The sequence below is a fragment of the Crocuta crocuta genome, unplaced genomic scaffold, assembly GCF_008692635.1.
Source record: "Crocuta crocuta isolate KB4526 unplaced genomic scaffold, BGI_CrCroc_1.0 scaffold441, whole genome shotgun sequence".
NCBI lineage: Eukaryota > Metazoa > Chordata > Mammalia > Carnivora > Hyaenidae > Crocuta > Crocuta crocuta.
The window spans coordinates 931,376-948,899 of record NW_027527822.1 but is presented as its reverse complement, the minus strand read 5'-3'; the positions used below and the strand labels follow the sequence as shown (position 1 = coordinate 948,899).

The window sequence follows — 17,524 nt, the reverse complement described above, 5'->3', positions numbered from 1 at the left end:
TGAGAGAGAGAGAGACAGCATGAGAAGGGGAAGGTCAGAGAGAGAGGGAGACACAGAATCTGAAACAGGCACCAGGCTCTGAGCTATCAGCACAGAACCCGATGGGGGGCCTGAACCCATGAACCATTAGATCATGACCTGAGCTGAAGTCGGCCACCCAACCAACTGAACCACCAAGTCGCCGCACCACTCATTATTTCTTACTAAAGCAGGCTTGGCTCTGAAACTTCAAATGTAGAAAACTGAAGTCACCTTTATTCCACCCTGCTCAACAAAAAGAAAGAAAAAATGATATTATGTAGTGGTTCCTCACTATTTAAGTTGGAAAATATGGCACCAATGTCATCACTATTCTCCTATGCCATCACGATTTATAGCCAATCCATCACAACTTTTTTTTTTTGCTACCAAATTATTTCATTACGCATGAACAAAATTCCAAGTCCTTAAACGTTGTCAGAGTCTAAACTACAACATATCCATATTTGAATACCTTTCTCTCGGGACACAGTCAAATGAGAACTACATGCACAACCAGAGGTAACATTTTATAGAATACGTTTCCTCCCTGCTTAAAACAGATCAATACCTTTGTCATGCTTTAAAATATAAACTGAGTAAGTCATCCTGACTGAGAGGACTTGTATGGCCCATCACTCATTGCCTTGCTCCTTCTTTTTTCAAAGGTAAAGCCTCTCTAGATTGTCTTATCACTGTGTACTTACCATGCTCATTGCCCTACATGCCATGGATCATATTGCTCCCTCCAATGGACCCCCCAGCAGCAATCACAGTGTGCTGCTCTTCCTTCAGGATTTATTTATAGGCAATACTTCCTAAAGTCAGTCTTTTAACTCACTGAAAAACTCAATCTTTCTACAGCACCATTTTCCACTCATCAGGTATCTTTCACTCAAACTGCTCAGTTAAAGTTTCACATAGTTCATATGTTTATATATTCATAGAACATAATTCATATTATTTTATTTCACTTCAATAAATTATGTCATGGTTATCAAAAATCAATGTTATATAAGAAGAAAAACATTTAGAAGTAACGACACTTGACTTTTCTTGTCTATTTTATTTTCTTTTGCCTACATAGGTAAACAATTTAGACTGTTTTATATTTACATCCTGTGTTTATTTGACATTCTCCTAGATTTTCTTTGTAAAAAGCTAGTGACACCGGTGTATTCTAGGAATTTACAATACTTACCGTACAAAAATCTAGTATACTACACACATCATACTGTAGCTTAATTCTTTTCACTTTATAATTAAATATACTGAAGAATGATTAATGCTATGGTAAAGAAGGTTTTTAATTGGTTATTTCGTATTTATGGGATACCCTATATTTTAAAATTTTCCCTAGTTCTGGACACTAATTACTGCCCTCATACATTGTGACATATTTCCTTAATTGGCAGTTAGATGAATGTCCCTTTAAAGGTCATATAATCTGTCTAGTAATTCTAGGAATCCTGGGTATATTCCTGTGACCCAAGAATTTTATCCATATTTGTAGAATTGAAAGTGTTTCCAGCCTACTCAACTGCCCTTTACCTTGTGTTCAAGAGTGAAATATGCAAATGGACAAGCTCCACTCCATAATGATATCTGATAGTATGTTCCTTCATTTGGGGATAACTGATAACAGCAAAGTATACTAACTATAACTTAAAAAATATATGTCTATGTATATATATACCCCTGATAAGAATTACTGCCAACACTAAAGAGAAATAATATACTGAAGGTAAATAAAAGTAGTTCAACTAAATTAAAATAAATACTCCAGGAAGAATATGATGCATCTGAAAAAATAGCATACTTTTAAAAATAACTGTTATGGGGAGGAGGGGGCAAGATGGCGGAGAAGTGAGGAGCTCTGTACTTGCACTCGCACCCATACATCACACGGAAAAGATCTGAAGCCATTGGAAACCTTACAAAACCTGAGAGATTGGGAGAAAAAGGACGCAGAATCCACTGAGAAAGACTTCTAACGTGAGTGCGAACTGGGGAAGATAAAATCGGGCCGGGATCGGAGACTCCAGGGTTGGAGGCAATCCCAATCTATGGGGAGTGAGAGGGGGAAAAAGAGAGTCCGAAACAGAAAAACCTCCGTTCAGGGGAAAAACCTCTGCTCGGGGCATAAAAAGACCATACTTGCCAAATACCTGCACGCCAGGTCCCCTCGCACCAACTGGTCCCGGGGGGCTGAGCACACAAACTGCTTCTTTGTGCCGGCTCCTGGTGGGCTGGACTTCAGAGTAGCGGCGCACCTGCCGCCATTGTCCTCCCGGACGGCTTGGGCCCCTGAAAGAGCCGCGCATGGACACCGGGCATCCGCGCTCCTGGCTGGCTGGAACTCTAGAGGGAAGACAAAGAGCTAAAAACTGGGAAATTTGCCTGTGAGTACATGTTTCGGGTGACGAGCCATAGAGGGACCTGGTTTTCCTCACTCCAACGGGCTCGGGCTCTGCGCACCTGGCAGGCAAGCCCCTGCCCGTGCTCCTCAGCCCGACCCAGAGAACGGAGCAGCAATTCTGACTCCACCCCCAGAGCTCAGCAGGGGGCCTGGAATTGCCCCGAGTGGATTGCCTGGGAAGTTGTGTCTAAGGCAATTTCAGGGGGTGCACGGACTGGGATTTGGAGATTGGGACTGGCCTGAGTTGAAGAGTGCAACCAACTTTGGCTGCGCCCCCAGTACGGGGAGTTTACACGCCCAAAAAACCGAGGTGCGCGCTTGGTTCCAGAAGGGACTGGAGCACCTTCACTCTCCTCTCCACAACCGCCAAGGCAGAACTCCCGCCTGAGGCATTGGATCACGCCATGCCCAACTCTGCTTGAGAACTGCCCTCCTCCCTTTTTTTTTTCTATTTTTCTTCTTCTTTCTCTTTTCTCTCTTTTTTTCCCCAGAACACTGACCTGATTAACGCTGGTCGCCGGCTTGCTTAAACAATCACAAAGAGTCCATTCTGTAGATGTAAATTCTACACCTACCAAAACTTTCATCTCTTTCTCTCAGGACTAATTAGACTATATAGTTTCTCTGGATAATACCAGCATCCTTCTCTCACCTATCCAACCATATTCTACCCTTTACCTCTTTGAAAAAAGCTTCTTATCCCTTCTGCCTGTTCATTCTATTTCCAATTTTGCCTCATCCCCGCCCTGTCTTCTCTCTTTCTCTATGCTCTACAACCAGCACTGCATACCCACGGCTATGTAACAGTAGCTGGGAAATCCGGTTATATGCTTTAAACCATTCTTCGTCCATCAGTTTTCTTCTTTTTTCCTTTTCTTTTCTCCTTTTTGACACTTTTATGTATTTTAAACTCCCTATTATTCGCCCTCCCTCCTCCGTCTTTTCTCTTAACTTTTTAATTTTCCCACTCTCCTTGGATGTTAGTTGAATTAGCCTGTGCATTTGTGTGCTCCTGCTCCCTGTGTGTTTCTCGGTCTGTTTTGTTTTCCAGGGCTACCTTAAGAAACAAGCTAGAGTACACAAGGTGGAGAGTCCCAAATATCACTACGAATAGGAAAATAAAATAACCAAGGTCCCAACAAGAGAGACCAGGGGATACCATTCAAAAAACACTCTCTGAAAGGATAGGCCCTGGAAAGTCAAAGAGTCTTCTTGGATATAGCAGCGCTCATAGAAACAGAGAGCATAACAGGTCTTTAAAACCAACAAGAGCCGGAAAGCTAACTAAAATGACGAAACGAAAGACCTCTCCTCCAAAGAAACTCCAAGAAGAAATGACAGCTAATGAACTGCTCAAAACAGATATCAGCAGCATAACTGAACAAGATTTTAGAATAATAATGGTAAAATTAATAGCTGGGCTTGAAAAAAACATAGGGGACATCAAAGAAACTATGGCTACAGACAGAATGGAAAATAAAAATAGGCATGAAGAATTAAAAAATGCGATAAATGAGATACATAATAAATTAGAGGCCTCCAATGCACGGATTGAAGAGGCAGAAAGGAGAATAAGTGATTTAGAAGACACCATTATAGAAAAACAAGAAGCTGACAAAAAAAGAGACAAACTGATCCAGGAACAGGAAAGAAGAGTTCAAGAGCTCAGCGATACGGTCAAACACAACAATATCCGTATCATAGGAATCCCAGAAGAGGAAGAGAGAGGGAAAGGTGCTGAAGGAGTCCTGGAACAAATTATAGCAGAAAACTTCCCCGACCTGGGGAAGGAAATAATGTTGAAATACAATAGGTTCAGAGGACTCCCCTCAGACGTAACTTGAATCGATCTTCTGCACGGCATATCCTAGTAAAAATGGCAAAATACAAGGACAAAGAGAATTTTGAAAACAGCTAGCGAGAAAAGGGCCCTAACTTACAAAGGGAAACCTATCAGAGAGGTGACAGACGTATCTACTGAAACTTGGTAGGCCAGAAAGTAATGGCAGGAGATCTTCAATGTGATGAACAGTAAAAATATGCAGCCAAGAATCCTCTATCCAGCAAGCCTGTCATTCAAAATAGAAGGAGAGATAAAATCCTTTCCAAGTAAACAGAAATTGAAAGAATTTGTCACCACTAAGCCATCACTACAAGAAATCCTGAGGGGGACGCTCTGAAGGAAAGGTTGCAAGGAAGAAAGATACCAGAGACACCACCACAAACATGAACCCTACTAAAGATACAAAGACTCTAAACCCACATGTTTCAATAATAACACTGAATGTAAATAGATGAATGCTCCAATCAAAAGAAATAGGGTAGCAGAACGGATAAAAAAACAAAATCCATCTATCTGCTGTCTACAAGAAACTCATTTTAGACTTGAAGATACATTCAGAATAAAAGTAAGGGGATGGAGAAAAGTATATCATGCTACAGGAAATCAAAAGAAGGCCGAAGTAGCTATACTTATTNATGGATCAGGAAGATGTGGTTTACCTATACCATGGAATACTACATGGCAATGAGAAACAATGAAATCTGGTCATTTGTAGCAACATGGATGGACCTTGAGGGTGTTATGCTGAGCGAAATAAGTCAGGCAGAGAAGGACAAATATCATATGTTTGCATGTATAGGAGGATTAGGACGAACTTAACTGAGGACCATGGAGGAGAAGAAGGGGGAAATGGTGGGGTAAAGGGAGAGATGCAAACCATGAGAGACTCTTGAATGCTGAGAAAGAAACTGAGGACTGATGGATGTGGGGGGGAGAGGGGAGATGGGCATGGAGGAGGACACTTGTGGGGATGAGCACTGGATGTTATATGGAAACCAATTTGACAATAAACTATTTGTAAAAAAATTAATTTGTTAAATATAATATCATCACTCTTCCTCCTGATGCATGCGTGATTCTATGAGATCTAATTAAATATTACATGTTAATTAGGTGAATAAGAAACCTTTGAAATGGATTTTAAGTCTTACGTCACTACAATACCATTCTACATGTCTTCTCATTTTATAAAATTTTAAATTAAGGTCCATACTTTGCAGAGAATAACCATATAGCTGGATTGTTGCATGCCCAATCTTTTCGGTTCGTAAGTGGCCCTGAATAAAACTCTTTGTAAACTGTATAGAGTGCCCTAGTTTGTTTTTCAGCCTCAAAGTCTTTTAGTTTAGGAGATACTTTATAGTCACTCGTTCACCTTCCAACAATTGCCAAGCCAACCAGAAGGAACTCAAAACTGGTTAAATGAGCCATGTTGTGGGAAAAGCCTTTTGTCTGTGGGAAATCCTAGGCTTGCTATCCACCCTCATGTTTGGATACATTGTAAGATGGTTTGAGTGTTTCATGTTGGTGTGTGAGGATGCGGGCATCCTGAAAAATGTCCAAACAATTGTTAAATATCTTATCCAAAACTGTGGAGAAGGGGAAATGGGGAAGAAAAAGTGAGCAAGTTGTTGTAGTGGCATGTTGGCCATTGCTCTGTGTGTTATGAATACCACAGAAAAGGAATCACAATTAAGGACAAAATTAGAACAGGCTAGGAAAATGTTGTCTTTAGAAAGAGATATAATAGCTGCATTTTCCTCTAATACAGACATTACATACCAAACAACTCAATGGTAGGAGTAATGCTTGGAAATTATGGCATGTAAGATGGCAAAGTTATGTGGGCTAAGACTACCACTCACTAAAGTGAGAGCTATTATATCTCAAGAGAATTGGGACCTCAGTTCTTCAGTTCCCTCAGAAAATGATTCTGATAGAGGAGTAAAATTATTAACAGGCATGACCTTCAATTCAAATGAAGAACCACGCCTCTCATGGGCCTGGGGATGACAGTGAGAAAATTCCCATAGTCAAAAAATGACTATGATGAAATATATTGTCACTGAATTCGTTGGACTAATGAGCTGCTTTTAGGAAAAGTGTCAAGGAGGGGTGGCATCCAGGGACTCCTTGATAGCTCAGTCAGTTAAGCATCCAACTCTGGATTTTGGCTCAGGTCATGATCTCATGGTTCATGAGGTAGACTAATGTCAGCCCATGTGCTGAGAGTGCAGAGCCTGTTTGGGATCCTCTCTCTCCCTCTCTCTGTGCCCCTCCCCCCCACATGCTTGCTCTCTCGTTCTCTCTCTCTCAATATATATATATACATATACATATAATATGTACATACATATATATAATATATATACATATATACACATATATAATATATACATACATATATATAATATATATATACATATAAACATAGTAATGTCCCCTACTATTATTATATTATTATTAATAAGTTCCATTTTATTACTGTTAATTTCTATTAATGTTACTAATAATTTCTATTATTTTGGGTGATCTCATCTTGGGTGCATCAATATATACAATCGTTAGATATTCTTGTTGGATTGTCCCTTTTATGATTATATAGTACCCTTTGTCGTCTCTTCTTACATTCTTTATTTTAAAGTCTAGTTTCTCTGATGATATCAAAATAAGACAAGGACAGGACTGCCTGGGTGGCTCTTTTGGTTAAGTGTTGACTCTAGGTTTTTGCTCAGATTATGATCTTGTAGCATTGTGAGTTCAAACCCCGCATTGGGCTCTGTGCTGGCAGCATGGAGAATGCTCGGGATTCTCTCTTTGCCTCTCCTGCACTTGTCCTTTCTTTTTTTTCCCTCTCAAAAGAAATAAAGAAAATAAAGAAAATTTTAAAAACACAAAAAAAACGAGAGAAGGACAGCTAAAAAATAAAAATATAGGACAATATCCCTGATAAATATAGATCCAAAAAAAAAATGAAAGAAGAAAAGAAAAAAAGACAAGAGTGTGAATTCTGCTCTTTTAGGATGGAATGTTCTGAGTCTATGTGTTACATCCATCTGGTCTAGTGTGTCAGTCAAAGCCAGTGTGTCCTTGTTGATTTTATGTTTAGGTGATTCGTTCATTGACATAAGTGGGTTGTCAATGTCCCCTACTATTATTGTATTGAATACACCAAACTAATAAGATTTTGCCGACAAATAATCAATGAAATGAAATGAGAGAAAATGTTTGCATATCCTGTATCTGATAAAGTGTTAATATCCAAAAATGCATACAGAATTCATACAACTCAAAAACAAAAGCAAAAATAAAATGTCAACTTGCAAAAATGGACAGTGGAATTGAATAGACACATTGCCAAATAAAATATTAACAAAATTTAAACAGTGTAATCAAATGATCTTCCACCATGATCAAGTGGGATTTATACCAAGGAGCAAGGAGGATTCAACACCAACAAATTAATTAGTGTGATACATCAAAAGTACACAATAAAGGATAAAAATCATATGATTATTTAGGGGCGCCTGGGTGGCTTAGTCGGTTAAGCGTCCGACTTTCGCTTAGGTCATGATCTTGCGGTTCGTGGGTTCGAGCCCCGCGTCGGGCTCTGTGCTGACCGCCAGCTCAGAGCCTGGAGCCTATTTCAGTCTGTGACTCCCTCTCTCTCTGACCCTCCCCTGTTCACGCTGTCTCTCTCTCTCTCCTAGAAATAAATAAAAAAATATTTTTAAAAATTCATATGATTATTTAAATAGATGCATCAAAAATAATTGACAAAACTCAACATGCTTTCATGATAAAAAGTCAATAAATTTGCAATAGAAGAAAGATTCCTATAAGTAATAAAGGATATATATTACAAGGCTTCAGTTAACATATTCACCACTTTCATTCAACAGGAACTGACAATCTTACACAAAGAAATTAGGCAAGAAAAAATAAAAAATATATAAATAAGAAAGGAAACACACTCAACTATTTGTGAATAACATTATATTTGTATAGGATATTCTAAAGATTATACAAATATTGGTAAAACTAATAATTAAATTCAGTACAATTACAGCACACAATATATGAAATTTTGTTGCATTTCTATGTACAATGACCTGTAAGAGACTGAAATTAATAAAACTTTTCACAATTGCATCAAAAAGAATAAAATATCTAGGAATAAATTTAACCAAGGACATGAAAAACTTGCACACTGAAAACTACATTTAACTAATAAAAAGTTAAAAGAAACACAAATAAAAGATATTCTGTGTTCATAGATAATAAATGTTATTATTGTTAAAATGTCCATTTTACCAAAAAATTCTATACAAACTGTACAAAACTATACAAACTGTATTGATACAGTTATTTTCAAAATGTCAGTGTTTCCTTTGATAGTGGGTTTCTGGGATTTTATTTGGAGATGCTGGCCATTTTTGTAATCTTGATATTGAGGGAAAAGATTCTATTTTTAAATAGCTGTCCTAAATGTCATCATAAGTGTAAATAAAATTTTTTAAGTACAAAATTGTTTGGGCATTTATGCATAACATCAATAAACTAGAAATAATCTCTTTATAAGAGTAGGTTAAGGGCTATGGATATATATCAATAGCCTTTTGATATATCAATAGACTTCTGTATTATAGAGTGAAATATATATTTTTGAGAAATTGTATTGACTTATATATGACATTGAAATATCTGAATACATGTTGGGGAAATGTAATAATAAATATAAAAGTGATTTGTTAATCAGGTAATGAATCCAATGTTCAGTATGTATGTCTCTATGTTTAGAGGAACTGAAAGTCTCCCTTCAAATTCTATGAAATATATTTTAATTAAATTTATTAAATAATTTGTCAGTATAGAGCTGTAGGTTTAGTGTTATAGTTAAAAATTTTTTCCTCTTAATATCAAGGTTATAAAGATGGCCAGCCATTTGAGATAAAATCCCAGAAATCCACTATCATATGAAACATACTAATTATTAATTTGATGCAAACTGACTCACAAAATCACAGTAGTTCTAGATTTGTGTCGTAATGTAGCCATTCATCTCTACTCAACAGAACTAATGCCATTGTGTGTTAGGTTGGTTAAATCTTTGTGTTTATTTTAACTTAGAGTCATCAAATTTTACTATGGATCACAGACAAGAATTTCACACACAAGATTCTTTTTTATTCAGCATTTACAAAGCAAAGGAAATATTTAGTAAAAGGGAGATGAAGCTGAACAGCTACCTGGGGGAGAAAAGCATACCAGCCAGAGGAAGCATCAAGGACAAGGTATATTTCCCACCTGAGCATTGAGAACACTACATTTCAGTGGGATAATTCAAATCTGAAAAGGACAAGGATGAAAAAAAATGTAGAACACAAGGTTTGCCTTATCCTTGCGTTACCCAAGGAGACATTCCTGTTGGCTCTACCCTTAGCTCTAAGTCTGGAATGAACTGAAGGAAGGAGAGGGAGGAAGCCAATACACAATGTCTCTCCTGTGGCAGAATTGGAATGACCGGTGATAGGGGTGTAACTCTGGTTGGTAGCAGTGTAATTTGTAAGAAGTGCTCAGTTCTTAGATGTACTTTTAGAAAAGAGAGAAAATTATTGTTGACTTAATAAGGCTGAAAGAGAAGCCCATGAGTCCAAAATTACACCAAGTAACACCCAGAACTGCTAGAAGAATAAAGTGAACTTAAAAGCAGAAAAACTTGAGTTCAATACGAGGAAAAGATAAAATTTTACATTAAATAATTTAAAAATGAGTATATAGTGATACAGAGGTGTCATATATTTGCAAAATAAATATGAAAATTCAGCTTTTTGCTTAAATATTCTCTCTCCAAATCTGGTTTAAAAATGTTCAAGAAATGGACACCTGGGTGGCTTAGTCATTCGGCGTCCACCTTTGGCTCACATCATGAGATCACTGTTTGTATGTTTGAGCCCCACATCGGACTCCGTGCTAACAGGTCAGCACAGAGGCTGGAGCTTCAGACTCTGTCTCCCTCTCTCTGCCCCTCCCCCACTCATGCTCTGTCTCTCTCTCTTCAAAAGTAAATAAACATTAAAACAATTTTTTAAAGTGCTCAAGAAATAATGGTTTTTAAGTTATTATGTTAAAATGACACAGAGGTGAAAGTGTATATATATAGATAGATATAGATATAGATATAGATATAGATATAGATGATATAGATATAGATACATGCATGCATAACAAGTTTAGGACATTCTCAGCCACTGGAGGGAGGTCGAATATGCAAGTGTAACACTTGGACTCATATTCAGTGGTATTTATTTCTATACCAAGATTATCACATAAAAGGTAGAAGTATTATGTTTTTAGTAAGTAGGAGGGTAATCTGAGTAGAAAGAGAGGTAGAATATAAAGTAGTTTGGGACAAATTCATAATGAAATAGGTATAAGAAAAAAGTAAGTATTTTTGACCAGAAAAAGAAAACACCAAAAACAGAAATAAAAGAAATAAAAAATAAAAATGAAAGGAAGACAATAAATAACAGGAAAGAAAAAAATGATTGAGAAACAAGAAAAGGACAAAAGAAGAAAAGGGAAAAAAGAGATTTAAGAGATGTGTTCAAAATCATTTCAATGTTGGTAAATTTTAAACTTATTTGTAATAAAATAAAGCATTATTATTGAAATTCTCCTTTGAACAAGGTCTTTTATATGAAAGCTCTCATCATCATCTTTAGACATTCTTAATTCCTGAATGACCAGTAACCATAGCAATTTTACCACAATTTTGATGGCTTTCCTCTGATACCCACCCAAAAAAAGTATTTAACTAGCGTAAACAAAAAGACTCTCTAAGTTCAGATTTTAAATTTTATGCAAATAACGAGAAAACAAAAAAAATGTTTTCCAATGCTCAACGAGTGCAATTTGCCATTAGTAAGTAAACTAGTTATTTATGAATAATTAATAAAAGATTTATGCAACCCCGTTTTTACTTTAAATATGAACTGTATCTCGTGGAATAAAAGGAAATGGTGCTATATTTTGTGATTGCCCTGAAAATATTGTGTGAATATAATGCATTTATGAATACTATGATTAATATAAATAATTTATAATATTACCCTAATAAAACATTGTGATATATAATCAAAACAGGAAAGAACTATTTAGTTAAAAATTTCCAACACCCTAGTCCACTACATATGTAACGGAGTTAAATTTTGTCCTGGTACCTTGTTAAGCAACAAATTACTGAATTTTATGGACCTGCAAAGGGGAATGGATGTATCTCTTTAGAAATAATTGTTGTCAATAAAATTATTCATTTTAATGAAATTTTACCTATTTAAATTAAAAAGGTGTTCTGAACACTTTCTCAGTTATCAGTTTGCCTAAGGCCATTCTCATATCCCAGTTTCTCAGGCTGTAGATGACAGGATTCATGATGGGGGGTAACACAGTGTAAAGCACTGATAACACTTTCACTGAAGATGAAGACTTAAAATTTTTAGCTAAATATGTGATACTCCCAGAAAAGAAAAACAGTGTCACCACGGTGAGGTGGGGCAGGCAGGTGGAAAGACTTTTTACTCTTCCTTTTGCAGATGGGATTCTTAGAACGGTAGAAAAAATGTGAACATAGGATACAACCAATAAAATAAAACATATAAACCCAAAGCAACAACTACCAATTATAAATGCATATTCTATATTTTTCTGTCCAGAACAAGCAAGTGTGAGCAGTGAAGGGACGTCACAAAAGAATTGATGCACTATGTTGGAACCACAGAAATGAACAGAAAATGTACCTGCAACATGAATGGATCCATAAACACACCCACTAAACCATGAAGCATTCACCATCTGCACACAGGCACCCCTATTCATGATGGTCTCATAGTGCAGGGGACAGCAGATGGCAGCATAGCGGTCATAGGACATCACTAGAAGGAGGGCGTACTCTGTGCCAGCAAGAAAAATAACAAGGAAAACCTGTAAGGCACATCCCATGAAAGAGATGGAATAATTGTTGGTCAAAGAGTTCATGACAGATTTGGGGACAGTGACAGAAATGTAACAGATATCAACCAAAGACAAATTCTTTAGGAAAAAATACATGGGGGATTGAAGATGTTGGTCTATGGTGGTGAGGATGATAACGAGGAGGTTCCCCATCAGCGCTGCTAGGTAACCCAGGAAGAGGAATACAGCATAAAGTCTCCGTAGCACTTGATCATCAGGGAATCCCATGAGCAAGAATTTTGTTATGTTGGTCATGGTGGCTAATTTCTCAGCCACTCTAATTTTTATCTGCAGAAACAAGATGACATTGATAACTAGTCCATTCAGATATTGCAATAACATCTTTACTTGACCTTACACTTTTTAGTTCTGAGTGGGGTCTAGCTCATCAGAATACCAGCACAAGGATACAACACATAGCCCTTACCACCCAATTTTGATATTTACAGAGAGGTCAATGAAATATGGTTGGATTTAAGGACAATTTAAAGAGGCAGAAAATCCAGTAAAATCCTGCCTGCTGCTTACGATTATATATATATATACACACACACACACACATATGTGTATATATAATATATGTATATATGTATATAATGTATGTATGTATGTATATGTATGTTACATATATATGTATATATGTAACAAACCTCTCAAGGACATAGCTAACATACTTCACAGGGCAGCTGAAATAACAAAAATAAAGTTATCTTCCATGATGACTGCTTCCAGAGATCATTGGTCAAATACTGCTCTTGACCAAAAAATAAATAATATAAAAATATAAGGTTGCCTGAGTGACTCAGTCGGTTAAACGTCCAACTTTGGCTTGGGTCATGATCTAATGGTTCATGAGTTTGAGCCCCACATCAGGTTCTGTGCTGACAGCTCAGAGCCTGGAGAATGCTTCGAATTCTGTGTCTCGCTCACTCTCTGCCCTCTTCCCACTCACACTCTGTCTCCCTCTGTCTCTCAAAATAAATAAACAATGAAAAATATTTAAAAATAAATGTTTGTATCTGTCAAATGAGATTAGACAGGCAGAAGGCAGAATAGAAGTGAACTGGGTTACTAATTTTTCTACTTGAAATTAAATATAGATTTGAATGATAAAAATAGAAAATTCCAAAATTTTCACATCCTGAATATTTATAAAAAATCAATTCCCATGATATGTTATTTTCGCAATCCCTGTAAGAGAACACCATAATAGTGGCTTGCCTATGACTATAAAATGAATCTTTCAATAATCAATAATGAATCAAGGTTACTTCTATAATCTGTCATCTCCTTGATTATAACTTTCATTTAAACAAAACATAGGTGGTCTTGGCATACAGAGACAACAAGTTAGATAATCAGAATATTCTCTATTCCCCTTGATTCTTGAAACAAAATGAATGAAAAATATCCTCACCGATTATTACAGGTGATAGAGATAGCAACTTTAAAATTCCTTCTTCCTGTGGACACGGGGCGGAGGGAACATTTGAGCAAATTTACCCCTCAGAAATATGTGCTTTTCTCTTACCATTCATTAAATGTAGCAGTTCGATATAAACTGACAAGAGAAGATCCAAATAAGTACTTTGGGGTGGGGCACACGTTTCTGTTCCATCCCTCAACTCTGTGTTGTCAGTTGTGTGAAAGAAATAAATTGTTTTAAGTGTCTTCTCTCAGAAGGTACTTTCATTCAGAATAGCTGCTTTTGCCACCATCAGCCATGCTTAATTATCTCTACAATTCCTGTGTAATTGCTGAGTTGCAAGCTTTATTTCAGTCTTCAACTAAATATTTTCCAACCCTAGGGTTAGGGTTCAAGGTTAATAATCTTCTGACTTTCACATGAGATTGTAGTTACATAAATGGGATGGGAATTAATTAGAAGAAATGACCAAGGTTTTGATGATAGTGAGCATCCCCTTAGGAACTGGAGGGCAACCTCAAAACCCAGATCTAGGAAAACTCAGAAAGATAATTCATTTGCTTCTTGCAATTTTACTTTGTAAGTATTTTACAACAAGTCTACGATACTTTCAGGTGTGCCTTTGTATATATTGATGTGTTATGAAATCAATATTTTAATGGAAAAGAATATTTGAATTCAAGAATTGAATTTAATATATGAAATAATGGATGTTGTTTTGTTTCTTTTTAGTTTCTGCTGGGTTTTTTTTGTTTCATTTTTAACACTGGTATACATACAAATGTTACCTATGTAAGATACCAACAAAAGTAGGAAACCAAAATTAAAGAGAAACTTGCCTCACTCCCACTTGTCTTCCCAGAGACCATAGGAGGTGCAAGATTTTAAATGTTTAATCCAATACACATCCTGTGATTTTGCATACATAATCATAAAAAGGCATCATCTGATATTCACCCTGAATGATTTAGAAACTTACATTTTACACACAACAATATTTCATATGGCTTCCTGTTTTTATGTAAGAGCATACTGTTAAATATTAAGGATATTCAATATTTTGTCAAGTTTATTTTCACCATCATATGTAACTTTATGATTATATCATTTTATATACTTTGCCTGTGGACATATGTACATGATTTTTTGACTAAGTCTTTTGAAAGGTAATTAGCATGTCTATAATATATATGGTCATATCAATTTTAATAGATTCTACTAAATTGTTTCTTAAAATATTTCAAGTGTCTATTATTGCCACATGTTCAAGAGTTTTGCATTAACCTGTAGATCAGACTATTTAACACTTTATTTATTTTTATGTATTTATATTTTAGAGAGTAAATGAGATACCATGCAAGTTGGGTAGAGGGGCAGAGGGACAGAGAGAGAATCCCAAGCAGGCTTCACGCTCAATGCAGAGCCCAGGTCAAGGCTCAATCCTTTGACCCTGGGATCTTGAGCTGAGGAGAAATCAAGAGCCAGAAACTCAAGTGACTTAGCCACCTAGGTGCCCCCAGATTATGTAATCTTTAAATTACCATTTCTAATTTTTAAGATACACAATTTATTATTTTAATAATTTTTAGTATACAGGTAAGTGGTATTAAGTAAAATTACAGTGTTTTACAACAATCACTACCATTCACCTCTAGAACTTTTGTATTCCTCAAATGAAACTGCATACCCATTAAAAATAACTACCATTGTGTTTCTGAGATGCATTTTCTGAGAATTAGTAAAGTTGAATAAATCTTCACTACCTGTTGGCCACCATGAATATCACTTCTTTGGCGTAGTGTCTATTCACAGATTTTGTCCATTAAAAAAGTTTATTTATTCGAGAGAGAACACACAGAGAGAGAGAGAGAAACATAGCATGAGCAAGGAAAGGGCAGAGAGAGAGGGAGACACAGAATCGAAAGAAAGCTCCAAGCTCTGAGCTGTAAGCACAGAACCAACTTGGGGTTCATACTCACAGACTGCAAGATCATGACCTGAGGTGAAGTAGGACGTCCAACCAGTTGAGTCACCCATGTGCCCCTATTGTGTCCAATTTTTAATTGGATTTTAGGTGTTGAGTCATTTAAGTTCTCTCTATATTTTGGATTATATCCCTAATGGATATGATACTGCCATTTACAACAACATGGATGGAACTAACAAGTGTTACTCTAAGTAAAATAAGTCAGACTGAGAAAAAGAGATACCATATAATTTAACTCATATGTAGAATGAGTGAATGAATGAATGAATGAATGAATGAATATAAATAAATAAATAAGCAAACAAGCAAACAAACAAACCAAGAGCAGAATCAGACCTATAAATACAAAGAACAAACTAATGGTTGCCAGAGGGGATGGGGAGAGGGGAATGGGAAAAATGAGTGAAGCAGAATGGGAGATAGAAGGTTCCAGTTATGAAATAAACAGGTCATGGGAATAAAAGGCACGATGTAAGAAATAGAGACAATGACATTGTAATAGCTTTGTATTGTGACAGATGGCAGCTGCACTTGTGGCGAGCATAACATAACTTAATTGTCAATTAATTAATTAGTCAATTGTCAAGTTGGTTTCCATATAACACCAAAGGCTCATCCCAACAATTGCCGTCCCCCATGCCCATCACCCCCTTCCCCGTTCCCTCATCCACAACAGCCCTCAGTTTGTTCTCAACATTAAAGAGTCTCTCATGGTTTGCCTCTCTCCCTCTCCCCCACTATTTCTCCCCTTTCTTCTCCCCCACGATCCTCCATTAAGTTCCTCCTACTCCACCTATTTATGCAAACATATGGTATCTGTCCTTCTCTGCCTGGCTTATTTCACTCAGCCTCAAGTTCTATCCATGTTGCTACACGTGGCCAGATTTCATTCTTTCTCATTGCCATGGAGTATTCCGTTGTATAGATAAAACACTTATTCCTGATCCATTCGTCTGTTGATGGACACTGAGGCTCTTTCCATGTTTTGGCTATTGTTAAGAGTGCTGCTATGAACATTGGGGTACATGTGCCCCTATGCATCAGCACTCCTGTATCCCTTGTGTAAATTACTCGCAGTGTTACTGCTGGGTCATAGGAGAGTTCTATTGTTAATTCTTTGAGGAACCTACACACTATTTTCCAGAGCCGTCGCACCAGTTTACATTCCCACCAACAGTGTAGGAGGGTGCCTGTTTCTCCACATCCTCACCAGCATTTAGAGTCTCCTGATTTGTTCATTTTAGCCACTCTGACTGGCGTGAGGAGGTATCTCAGTGTGGTTTTGATATGTATTTCCCTGATGATGAGGGACCCAGACCATCGTTTCATGTGTCTGTTAGCACTCTGGATGTCCTCTTTGGAGAAGTGTCTGTTCATGTCTTCTGCCCACTTCTCTGGATTATTTGTTTTTTGTGTGTGGAGTTTGGTGAGTTCCTTATGGACTTTGGATACTAGACTGACTATCTGATATGTCATTTGCGGCTATGTTTTCCCATTCCATCGGTTGCCTATTAGTTTTATGGATTGTTTCCTTTGCCGTGCAGAAGCTTTTAATCTTGATGAGGTCCCAATATTTCATTTTTGCTCTTGATTCTCTTGCCTTTGGGGATGTGTCAAGTAAGAAATTGCTGCGGTTGAGGTCAAGGAGGCTGTTTCCTGCTTTCTCCTAGGGTTTTGATAGCTTCCTATCACAGGTTCAGATCCTTTATTTNTGACCTAAGTGAAAGTCGGACGCTTAACCGACTAAGCCACCCAGGCGCCCCAGTCTGGTTTCATTCTTAAGCATGTTGCTGTCCAGTTCTCCCAGCACCATCTGTT

The 17,524-nt window shown here is 37.0% G+C and overlaps 1 protein-coding gene across 1 annotated transcript; it reads right to left on the bottom strand.

The window, feature by feature from the left end:
• Positions 1–11,621: 11,621 nt before the first annotated feature.
• LOC144241466 (olfactory receptor 14A16-like) lies at positions 11,622–12,635 on the bottom strand. Its single transcript, XM_077776039.1, has one exon. The coding sequence runs from the start codon at positions 12,633–12,635 to the stop codon at positions 11,622–11,624; it is 1,014 nt and encodes a 337-aa protein (XP_077632165.1).
• Between the last annotated feature and the right edge of the window lie 4,889 nt (positions 12,636–17,524).

Coding starts and splice junctions, on each gene's coding strand:
- LOC144241466 (XM_077776039.1), bottom strand. CDS start 12,635: ATGTTATTGCAATATCTGAATGGACTAGTTATCAATGTCATCTTGTTT.